Here is a 21,018-nt window from a genome sequence, read left to right on the forward strand (position 1 = left end):
CCGCGAATGGGGCGGTGGGGCAAGTTGTTTACAGTATCAAGAATTGAACCTCAACTTGAAATCTTCCCTTTTCCGAACTTGAATCTCTTTCCCTTTCCCTCATCCTCTTTTTATTTTATTTTTCTCCCCACTCTCGTACCACTTGAAACCAAAAGTTGACACCCGTGTTATCCGATCATGGGTAAGTTCATCTCTCTTTAACCCCCCCCCCCCCCGTGTATTTTCTGTATTACTCGATACTTCTTTACTCCCTCTCTCCTCATCTGTCTTGTCCCCTTGGTACATTCTCTCGCCCCCTCATCCAATCATCGTCTGGATCACCCCCCGAAAGTGAACCTTGACGCCTGATCCTTCTTTCTCTTCTTTCCCCCCGCTTTCTTCTCTTCTTTCTCCTCTTCCCCCTTTATCGTTTTTTTTTTCTTGTTCACTGACTTGTTTAGCTGACGTTTATCGTCCCCAAGTAAGTTGATTGTCTTTTCTTTTCTATATGTTGTTTTTATTTTATATTTTTATATTTGTTTGGTTTTATACTCTCTTGTCTTTTCTCCTTTTCATACTTCTGTCCTTCCCATCTTTCCTGGACTATTATGATGGGGGTCAGTGCGGGGGCGGAAGCTGTCTATCGAAAACGAGCTCCCCATTCATACTTGAAACCTTCATATAAGAGGTCAAAGAGGAGAGTTTGGGTATAGTCGCAAAGGAAACAGAGAAAAAGAAAAAAAAAATTCAACACACAAACATTCTTCTCTCTGGACAAAGCCAAAAACTGGATGTCCTATCCCGTTTCCCCGGGGTCCTCGATTCGCATTGTTTCAGCCGCTCAGTCACCTGACCCACCTCCGATCGCCCCGAAACTCCCCTTCTTCCTACTCCACCAACATAATCTGGTTCCCGTCAAACCTCCCCCCATCCTACTTTTCCTTGTGTTCCCACATTCCTTCTAACCTCTAACCTTTTTTAACCCCCCTAAATTTCCCCGCCTTATTTTCTTGCGACGCGACAATTTAATATTCCACGATGTCTGGATATCCTGACTCTGACCGCATGCAGCAGCGTGAGAGGTCTCGTTCACCTCGTCGTCGTTCTTCTCGCAGTCCTCGTCGTACCCGTCGCTCTTACACCCCGCGCAGTCGCTCTCGCAGTCGTGACGATTACCGTCGCAGTGACCGTCGTTCGCGATCTCCTTTGAGTGCAGCTGGTGCACCTGGTTCGGGTTCTCCTTACGGTGGACGCAGTGGTTACGCGCCGGGCAGACCGTTCGAGGATCGCTCCGTCAACAAAGAGAACATGATGCAATCGGTTCGCGATTCTTCCCAACAAGACCGCCGGGTCTATGTAGGAAACCTTTCCTATGATGTCAAGTGGCATCACCTCAAAGATTTTATGAGACAGGGTGAGCATCGATGCGCGTGGTTTCAAGATAGTTTTTGGTGAAAAAAATGAAAGTTTGGATGACTGACCGGTGGTTTCCTTGGATTTTCGCGATATAGCTGGAGAAGTTCTCTTTGCCGATGTTTTACTTCTTCCGAATGGAATGTCGAAGGTGGGCGCCAATGTGTAGAGTGGCTGGTTCCTTTTCTACTCCCTGATTTTTCGTGGTTTTTTTTGCTTTTTTTCTGGTTTCCTTGCATGGACTGTTGGGTTGACGGGCTGGGCCTGGCCGTCCGGATATTGTAGGGATGCGGGTGAGTTTTCCAACTGAGTATTCAATGAGGGGATTCGGGAGCTAATATACGCTATAGGATTGTGGAATACGCAACGAGGGACCAAGCACAAAATGCAGTCAACTCGCTCAGCAACCAAAACTTGATGGGTCGTCTTGTTTACGTTCGCGAGGTATGAATCCGTCAAAGACATGTGGGCTTATAATAGGAGGGTCTGCTAATTATCATTATAGGACCGTGAGGCCGAGCCCCGGTTCGTCGGTGGCCCTCCCCGTGGCGCCGACTTTGGAGGTGGTCGTGGTGGATTTGGTGGTGGATTTGGCGGTCCTGGCGGTCCTCCTGGTGGTGGAGGTGCTCCAGGCCGTCAGCTCTATGTGTCCAACGTTTGTTGTCCCTTGCGCTCCTGAGATACTAATCGTGGAAAATTAGTTGTTAACATACCATAATTCTAGCTTCCTTTCAACGTGGGTTGGCAAGATTTGAAGGATCTTTTCCGCCAAGCGGGTAAGTACCGAGCTGGCTTGTCCTTTTCGGCTAACAATTTCTTTATTCATCATTTCTCCTTATGAGCGCTTAGTGAATTGACTTGAACTCCCCTTCTTTAGCTCAGCAGGGTACTGTCATCCGCGCCGATGTGCACACAGATCCCACCGGCCGTCCCAAGGGATCCGGTATCGTCGCTTTCGAGTCGCCAGATGATGCGCGCAATGCTATCGCCCAGTTCAACGGATACGAGTGGCAGGGCCGTCCTTTGGAGGTTCGTGAGGATCGATTCGCCGGTGCCAACGCCGGTTACTCTGGTGGTGCCCGTGGTGGTTTCAACCCCGCTTTTGGCGGCCGTGGTGGTGGTTTTGGTGGTCGTGGAGGCTTTGGTGGTCGTGGCGGTTACGGCGGTGGCTTCGGCGGCCGTGGTGGCTTTGGCGGCGCTCCTGGCTTCGGTGGTGGTCATGGTGGTGGATTCGACCAGGGCGCTCCTCCCGCTCCCTCTGGTCCTCCCAACCCCTTCACGGACTATGCCACCTCTGGCGGCGACAAGACCTCGACTATCTATGTGCGCAACGTAAGTATTACAAGTGGTCCACATATGTACGATCACGAGCTAATAAAAAGCAGCTTCCTTGGTCCACTTGCAATGAGGATCTAGTCGACCTGTTCTCGACCATCGGTAAGGTTGAGAAGGCCGAGATCCAGTACGAGCCCAATGGCCGTTCTCGTGGCACTGGTGTCGTCGAGTTTGATACTTCTGACACTGCCGAGACTTCTATTGGTGAGTTGATATCTTTATAAGTGACTCTAAGCTGAAGTTTATATACTAATTCCTGTACAGCCAAGTTCACTGGCTACCAGTATGGCGGCCGTCCCTTGGGAATCACCTTTGTCAAGTATCTCAATGCAGGCCCTGGCCCCGAGGCGATGGATGGCGCCGAGCCCACTGGAGGTCTCACCCAGGACCAAATCATGTAACGACCTCTTTTTGCTCACGTAGCTCTGTGACATGATTTGTGTTTCTTTTATGGGAGAATCTCCGGGGCTATATTTTTTTCTTTCCCTCCGTCGCTTGTTTTTGCCCCCTATTGATTCTTGCTTTGTCCGATGATTCCCTATTCCCACCAAGTTCGTTGTTATTAAAATGCCCGATCTGCGTTAGAATGGCAAAATGTCTGTGCTCGAGCACGTGCAGATCCCGATCCACCGAACAAGCAACTTTACCTGAACTTCTTCCCCGTAATCAGTAAATTCTACTCTGTATTCCATACCTCCAAACTCCCACCATGGCATCTCTAGCCCGTTCAATCCCACGGGGTTCAATCCCTTCCATAAAACCATTGCGATTTTCCCGCCCTCTTACAACCTGCATCCGCGCATCCCGACAACCAGTCCTCCAACCCAACACCTCCCACTTCAACACTCAACTCAAACAATCCTCTCAAAAAAGATCATACCACTCAGATCTCCACCCCTCTTTGCCACCACATAGCTACACAAACAGCCAAACAGCTATCCTCGAAGCCGCCTTATCACACGTCCCAACCCACGGCTTCACAAACACATCCCTAACCCTCGGCGCCCGCGACGCAGGTTTCCTAGATGTGAGCGTCCAGCTCTTCCCGCGGGGCGAATTCGACCTCATCCTCTTCTGGCTCGCTAGTCGTCGCGGTCTTCTGCGCGCAAAGGTTGAAAGTGATGTGGACTTCTTCAAGACCGGAGATCTGGACGTGAATGGAAAAATCAAGTTATTGATTCTGGAACGATTGAAGATGAATCAGAGTGTTTGGGATCAATGGCAAGATGTGAGTTTTTAACTCATTACATAGATTCTTCTTGGTGACAAGTATGGGGTAAATGCTAATGATTTCTAGGCTTTGGCGCAAATGTCCTTATTGGGAAATATCCCCATCTCCCTCGCTGAACTCCATGCCCTTTCAAATGATATCCTCTCCTTAGCTGGTGATGCCTCCGTCGATTCGAGCTGGTATACACGCCGTGCGGCTGTGGGTGCTATCTACGCTAGTGCGGAGGTGGTTATGACGCGGGATCCGTCGGCGGATATGAGTGAGACGGCTAGCTTTGTGGAGAGGAGGTTTGAGGATAAGGATATATTGGCGAAGAAGGTTGAGATTATTGGACAGTGTTTCTCTTTTTGGGGCAATACTATTGTTGGTGTTGGCAGAAGCTATGGGTTGAAGATTTGATCTAATCTTCAAGCTATGAAGAACTGTTGTTCAAGTTCTTGTGTATTTTTAGTGGTTTATTCTATGGAATGCCTATTGATTTTAATTCGGGCCATATATAATGTAGCTTTTGATATAGCTTAATTTACCTAGTATGTAATATAACTCCAATTAGGTCAGGTCATGATCTCATTTATCAAATGCATAGCTACAATCCAAATGCAAGCTTTAGCTAAGTTGAAGCTACTACGTCTCCTCGAGAAAGGTCTCTAGTGGAGAGAAACATTATGCACCGCTTCTTCCACACTGATAGGCACAGAAGATCCATTACTTTCCTCCTTGTCAGCTAGACGACTTTCAAGCTCAGCCGGAGGAGAGGAAGGGGACACAAGGAGAGTGGGCGATGTAGGCGATGTGGGAGAGAATGGATCACGATGGTTACCATTGACATCACCCTCAAGAAAACCATTATCTCCATGTTGAAATTCCGGATCGGCCTTCAGGGGTGGAATGACGGTTTCCGTAACGATCGCCATCTCGGCCTCGTCATCTTTCTGCGTACTCCCTGTGCTGATACCGCTCTCCACGGAATCAGTGGCTGCGTGTGTCTTGCCACGGCCCCAGCGCCGCGTTTTCGGTGGCAATGGCTTTGCGCCATGTTTGTTTATGGCTACCGCAGTTGGTGACGGCGTCGGGACTGGTACCGGAGGTGGGAGAGGGCGGTGTTGACTTGATGATGGGGTGGAGGTTGTGGAGCGACGTGGTGGAGGTAGAGCAGGTGGTGGGTTTGATGCAGAGCGACGGGCATGAGTAGGTATTGGGGGAATGAGGTGGGATGAGGTGGAATTACGGCGATCAGCTGGTACATTGTGGGACGTTGAAGGAGATGCGCACGCAGATCCAGAGGGAGTGGGTGTTGGCGATGGGGCAGTGTGAGTTGACGTGGGACTAACTTCCATCTCCACCTCCACCTCCGCATCTTCAGGGATGATGGTACTATTGCGCTCACTGCTTGTGCCGGCAGAATGCTGCTGCTGTTGCTGCTGCTCGTCTTCGTCTCCTGCGAGACGACGGCCACGCCAGCGGCGGGCTTTAGGTGGTTCAGGCTTGATCTTTGGTGGCCGAATCACTGGCCCGTCTTTTCGACTAGGCGTGATGATACCAGGCTTCTCATGCTGGGCTGCAACCGCTTGCACGCTGAGTGAAGAAGAAGTAGCTGGTTCAAGATTCATGCCGAGTCTAGCAACTGCACTGAGTTTGCGACGAGACTCTGGCGCCTCGGATGAGCCGCGCGAGTCTATTCTTGTTGGAGAAGCCGCACCGGGCGAGTCTGGGATGGTACTCGCACGGGACAAGGTGCGAGTCATGTCGAGTGGCTCCCCAATGTCAATCGGTGAATCTTGTTGAGAGGTCTCTTCCAGTACTGTATCAATGGTGGTTGTCACCGTCTGAGCGGGCATTTCCCGTGCGGTTGCAGATTCAGATTCTACATCACGCAACCAATCCACCGTCGCACAGCGAGAGACAAGCCGTCTTGTGGTTTCATCGACTTCCTCAAAATGCAGGATTGTCTCTCGCTCAGTCTCATTTCCATACGAGACTTGGCCTCGTACCAGAATATTAAGTAGCTTCCTTAGCTCATCCCGTTTGTAAAATGGCGGCAGTCTCAGCTGAGTGTGTGCTAAGAGTGGGTATAAAACGCGCAGATAGGTATGCCGCAATGCCGACGCTTCCTCTGGAAGATCAAGCAAGTTCCGGATCAAAATATCCACCAGCACATGAAGATCATTAGTAAAGAAGTACTCATATGTGCTGGGCGTAGTAAAGATAAGATATAGCAGCTTCAATGTAAGGAGTTGAAGAGATGTTTCCGCTGTTTATCATTAGCCATGAGGATGCGCCAAAAGGGATCCACCCACGTACCTTCTCGGTTGATAAGCAGGATGATATTCTCTCCAAAGGTCTTATATAGACTGCCATATGCAGACAGAATCTTGATAACCTTGTTAGTCAACTTGCTCGACAACGACGGGCCATCCACGGGGTCATGGGCGGAGATCATGAATTGTTCATTGAGCACAAGCTGATACAGATTAGTATACAGATTAGTATGCATATTCACATCATACCATAGTTCCATTCCCAGGGGATCCACTCACCAAAACTCGAATGACAGGATAATGATATGGATCTGTGACATCATACGACAAATCCTCAATAATATCGAAGAGACACCGAATAAAGTCATCATTCACCAAGACTGTAGGGAGGTTGATTATCAGTTTCAGGCCAATTCGACACAATCACTTGGCGAAGTACATACCCAAATCCTCGATCTTGATCCTTTGTATTCTCGACATCTCATATAATAAGTCCATTAAAAGTCGGTGGAGACCCGCCCCGCCGTCCATCTCATCCCTCCTCAACGCCTGAATGAGTTCGAGCAACCTCGCAAAGACGCCCTCCTCATTCATCATCTGCAGCGCCTCCTCATTTTGCCGACCATCGAAGAGTAAGAACGACGCGATCATATGTAGGGTATTTGGGTCGTCATCCTGTAGCAAAGAGCGAGAAAAAAGGGATTAGCCCACCGCTAAATAGGTCCAAGGGGTGATATTCGAGGAAATGCCTTGCCATACCTGTAAAAGACCGTAAATGATCTGTCGACGAACGTAATCCGCATGTCCACCGAAGATGCTCGAGGCAAATAATTTATACGAGCATTGCGAAATGTCCCACTCAGACGGAAGGAGTTCATCTAAACCACCACACAGGATACCAGTCAGTCTTCAGTTCAGTCCAGACAATTCCTCGCACGACAGTTCCATATATACGCTGTTGAGGAACGAGAGGAGGGGGTGGGGTTCGGAGCGAGGGTGAAAGCACAGGAATGGTTACCTTTGTGCAGTGTCGTGAGGCTCAGGTAGGCTCTCAGGGCATCGTCGATAAGGTCTTCGGTTTCAGCCGGCTTAGAAACGATTGCTTCGAGTTCTGCAGAATGTTAATTGGGACCTCGGTGGCATGGTTTGAGGATCGTCGAGAAGTCCGAGTTGAAGGCAACTCGCAAGCACACCGAGCTCGCACAATGGACCGGGTATTAGAACGTACCATTCCAGAACTGTTCGGGCTCCAAGGCCTCAGGCTCCATTTCCCGAGCGAAATCTACTTCTTCGGGGGTTGTCCAGAGCACTCATCCCGGTTTCCCTGGGAGGTTGGAGATGCGGAATGTTAGTGTTGCGGGGCGCAAGTGCTCGGGCTAAACCACTTTACGCAATTACCTCCAGGCCCCATATACGTAGCGCGTTCCAGTGGGGCATTGAGTAGCGTAATAAACAACCAATTTATGGTATTACCATGCCTATTGTTCTTTATTAGTCCTCGGATAATTTATTTTGACTTCCAATTCATAAAAGATTTAAAATGGAATGCTGTGTTGTGTGTAATTTTTTCATTGCTTCAAGTTTTTACTCCGTACTAGCCTACTACAGGGCCAATGAAAAGCTTACTCTCAAGCTTGGACTACTCTACTTGGCATTATTGCTTGTTCGAAATGTATTTGGAGCTGCTTTTTTTTCTAATATGAACACACATGTGCATGATCTAGTCTAATCGAATATAATTTTACGGTGTTGATTCTCAGCCTCAGTCATATGTACCAGGTTGAAACATCTGGTCCAGCCTACTAGTATTCAACGCTACGCCACCTGCCAGTGGGCATTGGATTTTCATGGATAGTATTTATGAATTAATAACTTGAACCTTGGAAGTTCATGAATCAAAATACCTTTGTACTTGTAGTAGGTAGTAGTAGTGTACGGGCACTACCTAGGTATGCCCAGGTGTATCTTTCAAGTGTCAAGTTTATCATGGAAGCCCTACTAGGTAGTAGAGGTTGTATATGTAACATGAGTACTATGAAACCCACTGGCAGTGCCCCCAAGCTGACCGTCAAACCCCCAAATTCTTCCAAGTTCAACCAGAATGATGATGTGATAAAGCCAAAAAGCCAGTCTTATCAAAATTCCTTCCCTCTGTAACGAATTCTTTCAGTCCTTCAAAGTCGCGACACTGTCGCTTAAATCCTGTACCCAAAAATCCTCGTTCCTCATCCACTGCTGGCTCCACTGTGGTATCCGCTGAACAAGTAAGGCCTTGTTGCAGATAGTCGAAGCAGTGCGCAACATGCACAGAACGATTCTTGCCGAAATCAAAATTTTCTAAGGTCTCGCTGTCCGTGTAATAGGCCCGTCGGATTGTGTAGAAGCAATGAAGTTGGTGGAAAACGGTGGGGATAGAGGGACTTGGAGCAAGAGATGCATCTTGGAAGTAACCCAGGCCATCTGGTCATTTAATTCAAATTAGCATTCCTCATCGATGTAGACCCGCCATGATTTCCTAAGAACCTTGGAAATATTGACTGACTTGGAATCAGTGAGTCCCAAATGGGCTCTGACATAGACCCTAGAGAGATGGAGGGATTTCAGAGAACTCTGACCAGTGTACAAACTCTCGTGCAATGAAAGGGATTTCAATGCGAGGAGCAACATTCTGCAATACTGGTCTTGGTCTTATCAAGAAGTAGACAGTAACTGCGCCGCCTAAAAACGCCGTAAAGAGTGCTAAGACAAGAAGTATAATAAGCCTTGTTTTCGTGGCCCTGAGTCGTTCGACGATTGTTGGAAACTGTTCTTCTTCTGGGCTCTTGTCTTAACAATATTCAAGTTTATCAGGCACATCAGGATTGATACGTGCATATCTGGTGCTCCTTCCCATGATTTTTGAAAACATAATGGATGAAGGAAATAGTTTTGGGGAGGGGATAATGGAGTGAAAGTAGCAATACTATGGAGACCTTTCTACTATGACCACCCGTCAGACAGAGTCATTTCAACCCTGGAAGAATGTCCAAGGATCTTCTGTCCTACTACTTGTGTCCTACTACTGTAGTGGGGTATGGATTCTAACACTGGTCTTAGAACTTCCAAGGTCCGAGTCGAACCCAACAACTTCAGACATCTGGATTGAACCTATCTTTGGACCGGTTAAGCTCATACTCTGTGCACTCGCATGAACTCAAGTGCTCTTCGCTGTCTTCACTATTTGTCACTTCAAACGTTCATTTTCAAATGTGGAGCGCTTTCAGATGCTTTACATCATATCCTTGTAATTCTAGTCATTTCTTTCCCAGATAAAACTCGTCAACCTTGGAATTCATCGATCCCTTCAATAATCACATAACTGCTATACATGCCACGTCGTACAGATTGGGGGCCGTTAGGGGCTACTGGTCGTTTAGGTGGAAATAATTCCCAGTACATTTCATATCCAAATGTTGCGTGCTCTCCTCAAGCGTTGTGATCAATATGTAGATCGAGGTATTGCATTGAATTTATAGGGGCCAAATACAAGGCTTCAAGTTGCCAAAAGTTTGCTCGTGCGTTAAATTAGTTGCAGATTGTTGCCCAGTGGTCTCCAATCAGATGCTTCCAAGGTTACTCGCAATATTGGCACTAAACAGATGAAGGCATCTTCTCCGGGGCTCAGCCACGTCACACTCCACAGCCCTGGAGGTGCGTCGCCCCATCGAACATCCATCACCCCCAGATCTTCAGCACTAGCAGGGAATACTCCTTGTTTTTTGGTTACATTCTGCAATGCAGAGAAGAAGCTAGACGATTCTTACCTGCATTGTATCCAGGGTAAGAGCTGAGGCTGTCTTCTGAAAACGCAAAGTAATACTCAAACTTCACTCAGTGTTGGGGCAATGATAGATGCGCCCCGCAAGAAAGGAACCCTGGAAATATGTGCGGCTCCAGGGCTGGAGCACCTGAGTCAACATCATGATTTGAATGCATTTTCTTTTAAACCCCTCCTAGAGTCTGTCCTTCCAAGATTAACACCGGAAGTTACCACACTACAACTCCCAAACTATTCACAAATCATTTCAAGTTTCAAACTTCAACCTAAAATCCACACTCAAAATGCGCAGCGCTTTTGTTATTCTGGGCCTTCTTGGAGTTTTGGCTCTAGGCGCTCCTGCTCCCACAGTCAAGGATGAGTCTCCAACTTTACATTTTACAGATATGTGGCCACTCAAGTGCTGTACTAGTATGCTAAGCTATTCTCCAAGCTACAGACTCGATGCCAGTGCCTAGTACTGCCAGTGCTGAAGTCGATGACGGCTTCAAGATCAGACGAGACACCGATGAGTCTTCTCAAGTTAACGTCGCTGACGGCTTCAAGAAGCTCCGGCGCGAGGATGACGAAGCGGCCAGTGTTGAAGTCGCTGATGGATTCAAGAAGTTACGACGCAATGATGACGAAGAGGCCAGTGTCGCGATGGCGGATGGATTTTAGAAGAATATCCCTGGCCGTATGGATACCTATGCGCTACAGGTCTAACTGAATGTTCAAGATTCAATTGATGGATGTTGTATAGGTAGCTCTCAAGCACTTAGTCCGATAGCAACATTAGGATCTGTTGACCCCAGAATTCGAGTCTCAACATTCAACATTTTATTCAATATATCAATAGCACGTGCCTGTTCTCAAGCTCCGCCAGACCCATTGATTATTATTTGGGCTTGTTCTGCATGGTTTGGAAATATTCAAGTGCTACTAGTAGTAGACCACTGGCACGTTTATCTGTAGAACTCCGAGTCTACATCATGAATGATTTAGGTAGCACACTATGAGCAAAGCAACATCACGGTTCAATCGATCCTCTGGCAATCCGACCAAGAACTCATCACTAGGTACATAATTATCCGTTGTAATATAGCCACTGTTCGGGGGACAGTTCCTGTATCGGTCCAAAATATTTGGGCTTTCATCTGGCCTCTCAGGACGCTTGTAACACGCGGTATGTTGCTTAGCAAAATCCACCAGCTCATCCCATCGACGACACATACGATGCTGACCAACTCCAGTGACCACCTCCGCACGTCTCTCAGTAGCTCTTGGTGTGTCATCTGCATCACATAAGACTTGTCTCCGTAGAGCATCCATGCAATGTATAACATGGTGCCAAGCGCGAGACTGGGGCTGTCCTGACTGGTATTCATTCAGAGCGATATAAACGATTTTCACGCAATGTAAAGTGTGAAATCCGTGTAGCAAATAAATCCCCTTGCTATTGTCCCAGGGAAATCTCTGCGCTGTACGAAGGCCATGTTGGTAAGCCCATTCGTCCGAGAGTGCCACCATACCATCATCAATGTTGATATTTTACCATAGACTATTGCGAAGAGTCTCATTCTCTGATGCATAGTTGGTCAGTAGGACAAAAGGTTCCTCATGAGTTCTCTTAAGTGCAGCGAACTCTGACGTTGACTGGATTTCGTGGATCGATGATGATAATGGGCGATCTCGAACAGCGATTCGAAGCGTGACCAGATTGGTAAGAATCAAGATGAAGATGAAGAAATGATATATGAAGCATTCGTTGATAAAGCCCCAATCTGATTTTTTTTCTTAGCTGTGTGTCTTCAACTTGAGGCTCCCCGGCATACTCCGAGTTATCAAGCTCAAGAAGGCCAGCACTTTCGTTGCTTTCTGGAAGCAGATGCATAGTGAAAGGCTAAATTCTAACTTGAGGCTGCTACCCATGTGTCTAGGGTGAATTCAGAAGAGGTCTGGAGCGATGATACTAGGGATGAATGGACATCTGTATGATGCTCTTGGATACTATCTGCCATATGGACTCCACCCAGAAATGCTATGTACTACAGTATCTAGAAAATCTCAGAAAGAGGGGGCCATTTTCAGTTGAAACTTCCTGAATTACTAGTTACATCAGCTAATTGAAACCCCTGTGGTTCTAATGGTTATTTTCAAAAATATTTCTACTAGTCATGTCTACTGCCAATGCCCCTGTTCAAGTGTCGACAAAATTCCCTCAAATCCCTGTCAAACGGGCATTCCGAAACCTTCAATGTACTTTCAACATTGGACAGGTAGTAAACCCCACCTTTATGTGGCTAGTAATGCATGCACATGATTATTGTGACGAAGATCGTCAGCCCGTTCAGTCGAATCACGAACCTGAGCTCAGAATTTTGCTGTGAAAAAGCAACCACTAACACATACAGCCTGGGCATATGAGTTGCAGTCTGACAGCAAAAGAAGCTAATGAGATCAAACAATTCAAGTTTTCTCAGGCCTCCAAAGAGCAGGTATCTAGGATCGACAAAGTTTAGTGGGTCAATTACACTGTGACTAGTATCTAGCTGGCCCAGATGATAACATATGTGCAACCAAGACCCGTGGCCTGTAAAACCCAATTCTCTGACACCTATAATATTTTGGGGCCAAATTACAGTTTGAACGGTGTTGTTATTGCTGACAGTTGATTGTCTCCATGTCTGTTGTCCTATAGCCTTTAGCTCTTCGAGCTGAACCAAAATCCGCAAAGATTCAGAGTAGTATGTACTGCATTTGTATAAAAAAATTCTTGTTTTATTTAAGATAGAATAAAATGTTCACTTGATTATCATTAACAATTCTGCCAGTGCAACAACATATTATTACATACTCAGAACTTGAAGCCAATACCTACTTTATTCACTTTAATTGACATTTTAAGTTACATAGCCATGGAGATATTCTATCATACATCACCGTGGTCTATCATAAAAAACTGGAAAAGGTCAATAACAGAACCGGATTATTCGTGATGATATCGATCTTCTATATTATCCAAATTTTCTTCATCATATCACGGTTCTAAGCAAGAAAGCTGAAACACGCACCGTTGGCCGCTGATGACAGGGTCGCCCTGGCTTCGTTTGTAAGTATGATCTCTCACTATCACTGCTCTAAATTTCCATGAGTTATGTACAGCTGGCTCTAACGTGAGAAGATTCTTGTTTTGGGACTCAACAGCATCTTTCTGGCAGCTACTGTTCAAGGGGCAGTCACTGGGCACTCTAAAGTTGTGGACGATTGGCCTCTTACCAGCTTATTGGAGCATCTGGTTGAGAAATACAAATATGCCTTTCAGATCATGGAGAAGATAGCATTTGGGCTGATCAAAGTATCTATCTTACTTCTTTGGAAACGTATGATCACCCCTATCCGCTCGTTTCAAGTGAGCTGTCACATCATGATTTGTATTGTGGTAGCTTGGTCGGTAGCCTTTCTCTTCGCTACAATTTTCCAGTGTTACCTTCACTGGAGCTGGAATTGGGCACCTATTACCCTGTTTTTGACCCAATGTACCAATACACTCAATATGCTCACGGTCTTTACGGTCACCGATATTGCCACCGATGTTGTGATCATGATTATGCCTATTGCTGTTATCTGGAGGCTGCAGCTACCTTTAGAAAAAAAGGTTGGCTTGCTAGGTATATTCATGTTAGGTCTTTTGTACGTTTCCTTTTCTCATACTGCTCAGGTTTCCATACTCCATGTCATTGTTAAGCTGACTAGCTTCTTCAGCACAATCGGAGCTGGTATTGCCAGGATGTACATCTATCTGGTGACTTCATATGATAAAAAGGACAATCCCGACTTCATTGCTGGCTTCACTCTATTTATACTCTGGTCGGCTATCGAACTGAATGTGGCGATGATTGTCTGCTGCATGCCAGTTTGCGGACCCGTGATTGCCAAGATCCGAGACAGCTTTAAGGGACTTGGACACAAGAATGCCAGCTATCCTTCCTATGGGAGGGAGGAGGATTGTCTCACAGAAAGATCAAAGAGCTTCAATAAGTCAAGTGCTTCATATGAGATGGGAACTTATCGCACAGCTATCGCCACCCGACATCCTTTGGACCCTGAAGATATCGAATGTCAGCTAGAAACTCCTGCTGCTATCGTTGTTCGTACCCAGTTTTCCAATACTTGGAAATCTTCCTAGTATTTATTTCGGATTCTTCCAAGGTTATCTATGTATATCATTCAATCTTTTCATTACTTGTACTAAATACAACTTTTTGCCATCAAGGTTAATTTTAGTTGAAAATTGGAAGCTGGTGAACTTTTTATATGTAAACATTCCAACCTTAGAACCTTCCAAGGTTGAAGTTACAGAACATCAAACATTGAAATATACATATCAGTCAATCAATCAAATAGAGCTCACTGACCTAAGCGAGCAGTTCCAAGGTTCTTAGGAGGCTTAATATACACACAAGGGATGACCCGGCCATGTCACCTCGGGCTTATCATGATGCGTACGGAGTAGTAACACTGAGAATGGACGTTAGCACATGTGAGTCCCAATATTATTACTCTGCAGACGGGCAAACCTCCTTTCTGGGATGCATGCTTATGCATTACTAGTATCACCTGGTCATACGTGGGGTGACAACTCTTGGGCCAAGCGTGCTACGCTTGTACATATGCTAGTGCCCGAGACATGGATCCACTATTGGGACCGTGGTCAAAGAAGCATTGAGGCCCCAAAGGATCAGCATCCCAGTCTACCTCTCCGCCGATCTTTGTGGTCCCCGAACGCAATTACCAGATATCGGGTATACGCCTTCCCCTCATCTCCGATTCAAAATTGATTCCCCCCTTTCCATGTATTCTCCCTCTATTACACTCCATCATGGGCACCCCTCGAGCTGCTTTGACAATAGCAGCATTGGCCGTGGCCATAGCCCTTCTCGCAAACCACCTCTACCCGGCCAATGATCAAATAAAACGATCGCCAACTGTCCACGACTCATCTCGTGACATCACATATGTTGGTAGCGTGTTGGGTGATGTTGAGCACTTCCAGAATATCTTCTACGGGGAAGAACCCACTGGCCCGCGACGATTCGCGCCTCCCGTTCCCGTGAACCCACCCAGGGGATCCATTCTCGATGCTACGAAGGCTGGGGCTTGGTGTCCTCAAGGCACTGGGGATATTCTACCTTTTACTAGTCGAATAACCAACATTAGTGAGAACTGCCTGAGCTTGCGGATTGCCCGATCGAGGGGCTCAACTTCAGACCGGAAATTGCCTGTGGTTGTTTATTTACATGGAGGTGCGCATGCAAGCTCCAGTACGAGGACTCCTGGAGGGCTCTTTCTAATAATAAGTTATAGGTGGTCATGCATTAGGGTCTGCTTTGGAGATTCTGTACACTCCCAATGGGCTCATCGAAGAGGCTTCTGCGAGTGGGAAACCGTTGATTTACGTTGGAATCAATTATCGACTAGGCTGTAATATGCATCCCTCCTGTTACTTTGAGCGACGCTAATGTGCTCAAGTATTTGGATTCGCAACCAGCAAAACCATGATCGAGAAGAAGCAGACCAATGCCGGCTTGCGAGACCAGCGTGCTGCATTAGAGTGTGAGTTACTCTGAGTAATCGATTCCCATTCACATACTAATGGTATATCTGCAATAGGGATTAGAGATAATATCGAAGCCTTTGGAGGAGATCCAAACAGAGGTTCGTTCTCAACCCTAACTTTACGGACAACAACTTACACTCTTAGTGACTGCTATCGGTCAAAGTGTTGGAGCCAGTGACATTGGCCCTCCACTTGGTCTCTTACAATGGCACACGCGGCGTTCCCTTTCAACAAGCCATGTCAGTCTTCATAATCGCCCACATAATTCTAAGCTAACATGAATCTCAGGATGATGTCTGGTGCCCCAGGTCTAAACTTCAATAGTGATCCAGCCCATGTCACCGAAAACACCGCCTCCATCGCTAAAGAAGCCAACTGTGTCTCGAACGAAGACGCTGAGTCTCTCGAGACCTTGGAATGTCTCCAACGGATTCCTTTCGAGGTTTTAACCAACCTCTCCGTAACGGCCTCCCGTACAGCCCGACCCCCGTTCGGCGAAGGATTCTTTTACCCTACCATCGACGGTGACATCCTCCCAGGACGACCCTCCGAGCTCCTCCGCGCAGGGAAAGTGACCACGAATATCCCATTGATGGCGTCCTGGGCTACGAATGACGGAGCCTGGTACGCACCTCCAACAACAGCCACAGATAAAGATGTTCTCGCCAGTTTCGGTCTCTGGCTATCTGGTCTCTCTGAGTCAACGCAAAATACTCTCCTTGGCCTCTATCCTCTTGAAGATTTCACATATATCCAGCGTCACGTAGAGGCTGGATTGGATATCTCACCACAGTATTATCGCGCAGCGCAAATAAATCGAGATATCTGGTTCACATGTCCAGTCCTCGATTTTACATGGAATTGTGTTCAAAAGCAGCAGCACAGCAAAGACGAGGAAAAGGAATCTTCCGGTGGCTCTGACTCTCCCAAGGCCTGGCTGTACGAGCACAACGCTACCCGATATGCACCTGTATACAAATTCATGGGCGTACCAATGTGGGGTGTTGCGCATCTGAGCGATATCCCATACGTATTCAACAGCAAGGAAGTAAATGCCGGAGCAGATAACTCAGTCGAGCAACTCGAGTTAGCTCGGAAAGTCAGTCGGAGAGTAATCGCGTTTGCGTATACTGGGAGTCCTGAGGACTCCGAGTCGGGGACAGATGCATGGCCTGTTGCGTTTGATGAAAAGGAAATTCGAAAAGGGAAGAACAATCCTGAGAAAATGTCGGTCCAGGTTTTTGGGCTGGAGGAAGACTTGGATGGAGCGGTTACTATTTCTCGTGGTGTGGAACCTGTGAACCAGTTGGAAAGGGCTATGAATTGGGAAAAGCTCTTTGACCGGTGTGATTTTATTAATAGTCCTAAAATGAGACGCGAATCTGGTGTTTAGACCGATCAAAAATCATAATAAAAGTATCAAAAGGAAGGGAAGAATGAGTGAGATATAAAGTATGATGATGTGGGGATGGAGCTACCCAGGATGGACCTTGATACACAACAACCTGCAAATGACACTTTGAGCCTCCATTGGAAGTTCTTAAGCGCCTCAAAATTTCAATGTTACAAAGAAACAGGTCACAGAAAACAATATATGCATTTCGCTGGTATCATTATGCAAAAAATCAAAACAAGCACTAGCATTAAATAAATCAAACCGGACGTTGAAAAGGATGCGCCTCGGTGTTCCTGTAGTCATATTAGCATCGATCACCAACGATATCAAGCAGGGGAATTGGGAATACTCACAGAACATATCTATCCAAATCCACAACATCGGTCTCACTAAAGAGCAGATAGAAATACTTCAATGTCTCCGCTAGCCAAAACGACTCCATTGAATCTTTCTGTGCAGGTCTCTGCGACATCACATCCGTGATGGCCGCATTAGCCAACTCCGTTCGAGTGTATCTTGAAACCGCCTCATACATCTTCCAACCCTTCTCCCGCCAGATATCGTCACCTGTCAGTCTGAACATGATGAAAACGGACTCGATGGCTTCAGGTCGGAGATAGTATTCCGATGATCCGATGTTCACCATCCCCGCTGGGAGATGATAATCCCGGTCTGTTTGTGATAAAGCACCTGGCGAAGAGACACGAGGTGCGTCTCTATCTTCCAGGTCTCCGGTTGGCGAGGCAGGTTTGGGGATAGAAGAAGAAGCTGCGCGGCCAATGGAAAATGTATCACGCTTGCGGTATGGATCAACATCATGTGGATTTACTGAGCCGGGCATGGGTAATGGAACAGCCATGCTTCCACTGGGTTCCGGGCTCTTGGAATCAGTGCCCATCTTAACGCGCTGACCATACGAACTCTCGCCACTTCGGAATTGAGCCTCAGCGGCGGAATCGCGCACATGGCCAAACTTTTTGATTTCCTCGTCGTACCGCGCTTGGTCCCATTCACAGGATGCTTCCTTGCTACAGGGTAGAACGCGGAATCGCTCGGGCATAATGCCTGTGGTTGTGGACTCGTATCCCCATACACAACCATCTGTTAGCTTTGATGCGAGATCGAGGTCTCCTTCGATTCCGAAGGCCTTGGCTCCGACTGCGACCATTCCGCCGACAAAACAAGTCAGATGGTGAGTCTCGTATATCAAGTTGGTAGCCATGTCGACATTCTTCTTGGAGGGATCGAGGTTGGAAGTTGATGCCATGAACCGGATGTCGCGTTGGCCCTTGATCATGGGTCGGAAGAGAAGGTTCTTGCGAGCTGCGTCAATAGCTTTCTTGTACATCTGCTTGTATTGGTCGTTTGCACCTCCTAGTAGAAGATACTGCTTTGGTAGGTACTCGTATGTGGAGTCGGCCATTCCTCCCATGGTGTATTTGTTCTCACGGATTGCGGTGGGCAGTAGCAGTCCGCCGTCACACTTGTATTCGTGGTCAAGCTGGTCTTCCGCATCTGCTGCAACGGAGGTGTGGTGGTAGTTGGCAGGCTCAGCCTCTGAGAGGTCTATATCGGAAAAGTCCCGGGAGATTAGATTTAGATAGCTCTCCACATCCGTAGGTGCGGTATAATGTTTGTGGAGTGTGGTAGTAGCACTAGTTGTGGTAGTGTTCTCTGGTTCCGTAGGCGCCAGAGGGACCTGCGGCTCTGAGCGAGGTTCCTCTTTTGAGTTGTGGTTGACCTGCTGAGGCTTGTACTTGGCGCAACCCTGGGCATTGACGCGCATGGGCCACAGACCTGGAATGGTCGTCTCATCCTGTAGCTTCTCAAGCTCATTCGTGATCCGTGCAATGGCATCATAGTACTTGTCTTGCTGGGTCAACTGAGCCAATCGAGTAAATTCCAAAGACAAAGAACCGATCTCTGCAAGTCCGGCTGCCTTTGAAGCCCGATGGGGGCGAGTAACATGGTCCCTGAAAGAGTGTTAGTTCATCATCAACCATAGTGACTGGGAGAGTAAATACTCACGGGGTCCAGCGGTAGTACAACACAGGCATACGGTTAGGGGTATCAAATGCCCCGATCAAGACCTCAGCGAGTTCCTCCGCTTTTTCCAAAAGCTCACCATATCGTTGTCCCGAGATATCATAAGCACCAATCAGACCACCAAGGTATCGAATGACTGTCTCGAAAAGAGGAATATCCTCACGGGGAGATGTCGTGAAATCAATCTTTTTCACAGCATCCACCGCCTCAGAGAACTCATCTTTCATATCCATGATCCACAACGTATCAAGCGAATCAACCAACGTCGCACCCCATCCATTGAACGGATCCTCGAACGCAGCAGACAACGGCTTGAGTTCATCATGTCCCATTGCAAGTTCCTTGTATCCAAGCCACGCACGCTTAAACTCCGCCCGGATCGTGCTGAGCCGCTGCAGGCGTTCCTGCTTATCGGGCGTGGTTTCATCTTTAAGTTTCGCCTGTAACTTGGGCATGGACTTTGCGCGCTCTTTCGGAAGCTTGATGAGCTCAGCTGCGGAGACAGGGAATCGTTCGGGGAATTTCCTCCAATGTGCTGGAGGTGCATCTGTTTCATGATGGAGGACAGACATCTTGCCTGTACCACCGGTATCGATCTCTTCCAGTAAATAATCCACATCCTTATCAGATGTCAGTGCTTTACTTCCAGACTCTGGAGTGATAATTTTCGAGGTCTTTCCCTCCGATGTAGTGGAGCCCTTGCTGGTATCCACATCCTTGTTATTGTTGATATAATTAGAATTGGAATTGAGGTTAGACGTGGATCCCGTCCCACTCCCCGTGGTCTCCTCCTTCAAGGGTAACTTCTCAATACTTGGCGCACTGAGTTGATCTGGTCTTGATCCATGGGAATTATAGTCTGGCACAGCAGGCGCAAACCTGTCACTTCCTTGAGGGGTTGTATTTGGGGTTACTGGTGAAATGGGACGAGCGAGCTGGGGTGCCTCGATGGGAGTCGCGTCGGACCAGTCGCGCGATCGGGCAAAATGTAAAAAGGCGAGAAGAAAGACGGCAGCAAAGACAAGAAGAGCTCTATAGCGACGGGCGCGAAACATGACGGATCACCCCGTTTCGGGGGAGTAAAATAGAGGTCCTAATAATTGGAAGAATAAGAAGCAAATACAAGGCAAAAAAAAATTGAAGTGTGTAATATGAGATGTAAGAAGAATGAACTGTCACGAGACTCGGACTTTCAAGGGGATCCACTGACTCCTTGTACCTGAAGGCTCCAGTGCTAAGAGCACTACTCCGTAGTACTAAGGTGATGGGTCCAAAAATTATGAATCCAATTGGAACTGAGATCTCCCACTTAACTAGAATAGGATAAAGTCGGAAATTACCCCTTTCTATTTTTAATTCAAGGAGAACCCTAGTACAAGAAGAAAAGAAGAAGAAAAGAAAAAAAGAAAAAAAGAAAATGGAATCCTAGTAGAATATAAGAACTAAATGTAAGCACATGTGCATTCAGTACTCAGTACTACTAACTATTACTGTGCAAACCTTGGAAATGAATACGAGAGAGAGTCGAGCCGAGGGAACTAATGTTCTCGACCATCAGCCAAGCCAAAACTAGAATAACTAGTAGTATTAGTATTTCTGGGCAGTTCAAATCAGAAAGAGACAAATGGACAGATAGAGAGGGTTAAATGGAGTTCAAGTTATATAGAATCCAATCATCATATTCCATTTCATCTCCCTTACTCCTCATGTTTCTCATGTTTCTCATGTCTCTTTTTCCCCCCTGGATTCTGATTCTGGATTTGCGGGAGGGATCAGCAAGGGTCTTTTGTGGATCTTCATGCGGGGTTTTTGTTCCTTGGTTCCGAGTGTGCCGAGCTGAGATATTATGTATTATGTGTTGTACTCCAGGCTCTGTGGTCATTTGGGTTAGGTGAACCGGAGATGAGTAGATTTTGGAAGAATATCCGTTAGCCTCATATGCAC

General features: G+C 47.1%; 9 protein-coding genes across 9 annotated transcripts; 5 read left to right on the forward strand and 4 right to left on the reverse strand.

Moving 5' to 3' along the window:
- Nucleotides 1–1,017: 1,017 nt before the first annotated feature.
- Nucleotides 1,018–3,128, forward strand: N7483_004442 (uncharacterized protein; the record flags this gene model as incomplete). The annotated part of the gene is made up of 8 exons (XM_057087879.1): nt 1,018–1,393; nt 1,491–1,557; nt 1,743–1,836; nt 1,898–2,047; nt 2,117–2,168; nt 2,270–2,724; nt 2,778–2,931; nt 2,992–3,128. The coding sequence occupies 8 exons, from the start codon at nt 1,018–1,020 to the stop codon at nt 3,126–3,128; spliced, it is 1,485 nt and encodes a 494-aa protein (XP_056947708.1).
- A 308-nt stretch (nt 3,129–3,436) lies between these two features.
- N7483_004443 (uncharacterized protein) lies at nt 3,437–4,357 on the forward strand (the record flags this gene model as incomplete). Its single annotated transcript, XM_057087880.1, has 2 exons — nt 3,437–3,955; nt 4,025–4,357. 2 exons carry the CDS (start codon nt 3,437–3,439, stop codon nt 4,355–4,357), a joined length of 852 nt encoding a protein of 283 aa, XP_056947709.1.
- A 248-nt stretch (nt 4,358–4,605) lies between these two features.
- Nucleotides 4,606–7,484, reverse strand: N7483_004444 (DUF2013 domain-containing protein; the record flags this gene model as incomplete). The annotated part of the gene is made up of 7 exons (XM_057087881.1): nt 4,606–6,209; nt 6,260–6,419; nt 6,496–6,596; nt 6,660–6,891; nt 6,976–7,123; nt 7,171–7,327; nt 7,445–7,484. 7 exons carry the CDS (start codon nt 7,482–7,484, stop codon nt 4,606–4,608), a joined length of 2,442 nt encoding a protein of 813 aa, XP_056947710.1.
- An 824-nt stretch (nt 7,485–8,308) lies between these two features.
- N7483_004445 (uncharacterized protein) lies at nt 8,309–8,883 on the reverse strand (the record flags this gene model as incomplete). Its single annotated transcript, XM_057087882.1, has 2 exons — nt 8,309–8,676; nt 8,832–8,883. 2 exons carry the CDS (start codon nt 8,881–8,883, stop codon nt 8,309–8,311), a joined length of 420 nt encoding a protein of 139 aa, XP_056947711.1.
- Nucleotides 8,884–10,477: 1,594 nt separating this feature from the next.
- On the forward strand, nt 10,478–10,693 carry N7483_004446 (uncharacterized protein; the record flags this gene model as incomplete). The annotated part of the gene is made up of 1 exon (XM_057087883.1): nt 10,478–10,693. The coding sequence occupies one exon, from the start codon at nt 10,478–10,480 to the stop codon at nt 10,691–10,693; it is 216 nt and encodes a 71-aa protein (XP_056947712.1).
- A 309-nt stretch (nt 10,694–11,002) lies between these two features.
- N7483_004447 (uncharacterized protein) lies at nt 11,003–11,542 on the reverse strand (the record flags this gene model as incomplete). The annotated part of the gene is made up of 1 exon (XM_057087884.1): nt 11,003–11,542. One exon carries the CDS (start codon nt 11,540–11,542, stop codon nt 11,003–11,005), a length of 540 nt encoding a protein of 179 aa, XP_056947713.1.
- A 2,026-nt stretch (nt 11,543–13,568) lies between these two features.
- On the forward strand, nt 13,569–14,201 carry N7483_004448 (uncharacterized protein; the record flags this gene model as incomplete). The annotated part of the gene is made up of 1 exon (XM_057087885.1): nt 13,569–14,201. One exon carries the CDS (start codon nt 13,569–13,571, stop codon nt 14,199–14,201), a length of 633 nt encoding a protein of 210 aa, XP_056947714.1.
- Nucleotides 14,202–14,894: 693 nt separating this feature from the next.
- Nucleotides 14,895–17,025, forward strand: N7483_004449 (lipase; the record flags this gene model as incomplete). Its single annotated transcript, XM_057087886.1, has 6 exons — nt 14,895–15,318; nt 15,380–15,496; nt 15,545–15,628; nt 15,686–15,730; nt 15,796–15,871; nt 15,921–17,025. The coding sequence occupies 6 exons, from the start codon at nt 14,895–14,897 to the stop codon at nt 17,023–17,025; spliced, it is 1,851 nt and encodes a 616-aa protein (XP_056947715.1).
- Nucleotides 17,026–17,284: 259 nt separating this feature from the next.
- Nucleotides 17,285–20,129, reverse strand: N7483_004450 (class I alpha-mannosidase 1A; the record flags this gene model as incomplete). The annotated part of the gene is made up of 3 exons (XM_057087887.1): nt 17,285–17,321; nt 17,382–19,001; nt 19,057–20,129. 3 exons carry the CDS (start codon nt 20,127–20,129, stop codon nt 17,285–17,287), a joined length of 2,730 nt encoding a protein of 909 aa, XP_056947716.1.
- Between the last annotated feature and the right edge of the window lie 889 nt (nt 20,130–21,018).

Source organism: Penicillium malachiteum, assembly GCF_028827825.1.
Source record: "Penicillium malachiteum strain IBT 17515 chromosome Unknown utg000002l:1.0-8849297.0:1.0-8852440.0, whole genome shotgun sequence".
Taxonomy (NCBI): Eukaryota; Fungi; Ascomycota; class Eurotiomycetes; order Eurotiales; family Aspergillaceae; genus Penicillium; species Penicillium malachiteum.